At 44.3% G+C, this 3,679-nt stretch overlaps 1 protein-coding gene across 1 annotated transcript; it reads right to left on the bottom strand.

Moving 5' to 3' along the window:
- Window positions 1-2,239: 2,239 nt before the first annotated feature.
- Window positions 2,240-3,481, bottom strand: LOC103799677. Its single transcript, XM_009072018.1, has one exon. It carries the CDS (start codon window positions 2,873-2,875, stop codon window positions 2,240-2,242), a length of 636 nt encoding a protein of 211 aa, XP_009070266.1. The 5' UTR covers window positions 2,876-3,481.
- Between the last annotated feature and the right edge of the window lie 198 nt (window positions 3,482-3,679).

Genomic DNA, 3,679 nt, shown 5'->3' with positions numbered 1-3,679 from the left:
ATGCAATCTGTCAACCTCTCCAACAAATCTTGCTCTACATAAAACACAATTATGTGTTTGAAATGCAGCTGTTTCAAAAACCCCCAAGACAGTGCTTTTAGAGCTGTCCAAAAAGTTCTTTTCATGCCTCTTGAAATTCTTAGGCAGATCTTCTGCAGTGTACTTTTCCTGCTATAATTTCTTATTTTTCTTTGCAGAGAATTACAGCTGCTTGCCATAGTCAGAATTGTGCCATAGTTAGAATAAATTCTGTCTACACAACCTTTTCCCTGAGAGCAACCCAAACCTGACCTGCTGCCAGTTCTCCCCCTCCTTTCAGTCTGTAGCTATCTGGAAGTCTATGATGCCTTAAAACACATTTATCTTTAGAAAATTTATACAACAGTAAAACAAAACAAAACAAAACAAAAAAACTGCAACTCCACCCAATCACCTAACTTCTGGACAACAATTCATTTCCCAGATGTGCACAGATCTGAATGCAGATAATGGATTTTTGTCACTGACTGCTCCAAATATTCTCATTGCCCCTCTCCCTCTTCCTTTACTTCAGAGATGAAGTTAGCATGCCATTGATAAAGGTTTGCCTCATATGTGGAAATTCAAGAGGAATTCTTGAGGCAATTTTGACTGGGTAGTGGTCTCTGGTCACTTTAAGGAGTAAAACATGCAGTTCTATAGTTAATGTCACAATATTTGCACTAAAAATGATTTTCAGCATCAGCAATGTATAAAAATAAATAAATCAGTATAGTTCTTTTTAACTGCCAAGGTGGTTAAGTGTCCCAGTAATTCAAGTAATACCACAGACCAAGGCCCCTGTCATTTAAGTGCATGGCAGTATTATTAGACTGTTTCCATCAAACTACTTTTAATCCAAACACTGGTTGTCACCCATTATCTAAACAAAAGGCAGCAGGGCTTCTACAGGAATATTGAAAATTTTATTTCAGTGATTCTGGAACTGCGGTTCAGGATTGACTCTCAGAAAAAAGGACCTCCTCTGAAATCACTGCAATTATGCACATTTTCACTGGCAAGGTCTTGGCCCTAAATGTTATATCTAATCCAAATGCCATATATCTATACTAGGTCCAGTTCTAGTAGGGCTAAACTTAGTGAACTTCTGATGACTTCAGGGCTCCAGGGTGAGGTCCACTACGTACCACCTAGAAGGTGGCCAACCTGCGGCACTATAGGGAAGGCATGAGGGAGAATAAATGACATGGGGTCCGGCAAAGAAATTTGCAAGGAATGCAATTGTTCACTCTGATCACTGCAGCTTTCCAAAGGAAACCGCAGCCCTATGATCTCAGCATAACAGTGCGCTGCCTTCTCTTTTACTAGACTTGCACAATTTTACACAGCTCAGGACTTGCTGGCTTGATCTGCTTGATTTGATGGATTAAAAATTAGGAATGTCAAAGAAATTATACTTTGGCAACACAGTATTTTGATGCTTTATGAGAAAATAATGCAGACACCCTGGATGTTTTTTACTTTTAGGATGAGGAAAAACCAATTTGGAAATATGACTCCTGCATCAGCAAGACTGCTGTTCTGAAATGCCCTACAAAAGGCAGTAAGGCAATACCTGAGAAAGAGATTCAATAAGAATCAGTTCCTAGAGAAGGGGAAAGACACAGAAAAACGTGTGCTTTGCTGTTAAGAGAAAGAGGAAGATCATAAGCTAGAGCTAAACTAATAATTCCCAGTTTCTAACTGCTTCAGATATGCTGTTGCTTTTCCTCCCTGTTCTCCCTGAGTGTTTCAGGAGGATGATAGAAATATTCGCCAGCAACAGACTTCAGGAAGGACGTAGCAGAAGTGCTCTGCAGGCAAGGCTAAGAAAATGAAGACACATGAAAGATGCAGGACAGAATGCGAACCAAATTTATAAGAAAAATACGCTGACAGACCATGTGGAATAGTCATCAGATAAACCTTTGAAGTAAATCACATACTTCCCTACGAGTGGATGCACAGAAAAGGGTGGTACTAGGACTTTACAAAGGTCCCAAACGAAGCCCTTTTTGCCCTGCACACCTCAGAACTAAGTTCAGAGGACTCTAGATGCTCTCGTCATAAGGTAACCCATACTATACCTGTCTTAGCACACTTATGCTTTTTGCATGCCAATCACATGTCCTCCTTGAGGACTGTCACAGCAGAGCTAAGTGTCACTTATTGTTGGGGTTTTTTTGGTGGAAGGAGAAGAAAACAAAGCAAAACACAGCTTTTACTTACAAAGTTTTGGAGTGGTTTGGAGATTGGTTTCTGTTGCTTGTGCCTGAGATGCTGTGGTAGGCTCCAGGGCAGGTGGTGACAGTGAAGGTGCAGCAGAGGACAACAACCCAACATCTAGGATGCGGTTATATAGAGAAGGCTGGAGGAATGGTTTGGAGGGCACAAGTGAGCTGTCACTTTGCTCTGTCACTTCAGCCTTGCTCTTGGGGCTAGGTACGAGGAAGGGTGAGGCATACACCTCCGAAGGCACCCAGGCAGACAGAGCTGTAGGATCCACAGCGCTCTTTGGGTCTTGTCCTATCCTCCCAGGGTCAAGGTGGGTAGGAGAGTCATACTCAAAAATCTTGTCCACAAAGACCCACTTGAGACCAGCAATGCAGAGGCAGAGGCTAAGCAGACAAGCAAGGATAGGGGCGATGCAGATCTTTTCAGAGTTGAGGCAGCCCTTCAGTCGCTCTGCCTCCAGGCACGCACAGCAGGTTGCGGCAAGGCCTGCTATCCCCTGGACCCTCCTGTCCTCTCTTTGGGTCCCCGGCATGTTCTCCTCATCTGGGAGCCTGTTGAGGGACGCATCTGGGCTCAGCTGAGCTGAGGGGCTGGGGAAAGTGTCGGCAGCTACTTCAGACATGTTTAAGCATCAGCTCTCAAACAGCTCACCTCCAAAAGGCCTTAACTCTATCACAGTCCATTACTGTGAGTCACAGACAAAAAGAGACGGTAGTAATAGTCACAGTGCTCTGCAAAAATCACAGAGTGCGAGTCAATAAGAGGTCCAAGCTCAGCAACATCATCCAAACTGGGAGACGAGTAATGCACAGGAAAACTGAGACCCCCTGGTCCCCCTGTCCCCAAGCCCTCTGTCCCTCTCTCTGCTTCTCTGAAGCAAGAATAGCTTTGCAATTACTGAGCTCCTGTTTGCTGGCCACTTTTATAATTCCTTAAATGCCTCTCAAGCAATTTCAGCTCTTCTGCAGGAGGGAAGAAACATCCCCCAAAAGCAAGCACAACAAAACAAAACACGGGGAAGGAGGGTGATGAGATAAAGAAAACCACGAACATGGAACAAACTGACCAGATTAAGTGAACCAGTAGCCCAGAGCGAAAGGCAAGACTCTCACCTTGAGCATCTGAGGCTGGTATCTGCTTAGACGAGGAAAACAATTGTCATGCGGTAGAAGGAGCAAAAGCAAAATCTGTAACAACAGCGGCAGCGGCAGAAGTGACAGTAGCAGCAGCATCCTGTCGTGTTACAGCGGCGGCTGAAAGAGGCTGAATCATTACAGAGCAGCAGGTGCTCGATGTCTGAGCATCACTGCAAACAATATCATTACACAGAGGTTTGAAAGGAAGAGCGATGCCAAGACGGTGGTAACTCCCTTTCTCTCCCCTCCCTCTTTGTCCTTCTTGAGCGCTCATTCACTTTCCACCGTTC

This window comes from Acanthisitta chloris, unplaced genomic scaffold (genome assembly GCF_000695815.1).
Source record: "Acanthisitta chloris isolate BGI_N310 unplaced genomic scaffold, ASM69581v1 Scaffold46343, whole genome shotgun sequence".
Classification (NCBI taxonomy): Eukaryota; Metazoa; Chordata; class Aves; order Passeriformes; family Acanthisittidae; genus Acanthisitta; species Acanthisitta chloris.
The sequence above is the reverse complement of the archived record's forward strand: the minus strand, read 5'-3'. Positions and strand labels throughout refer to the sequence as shown.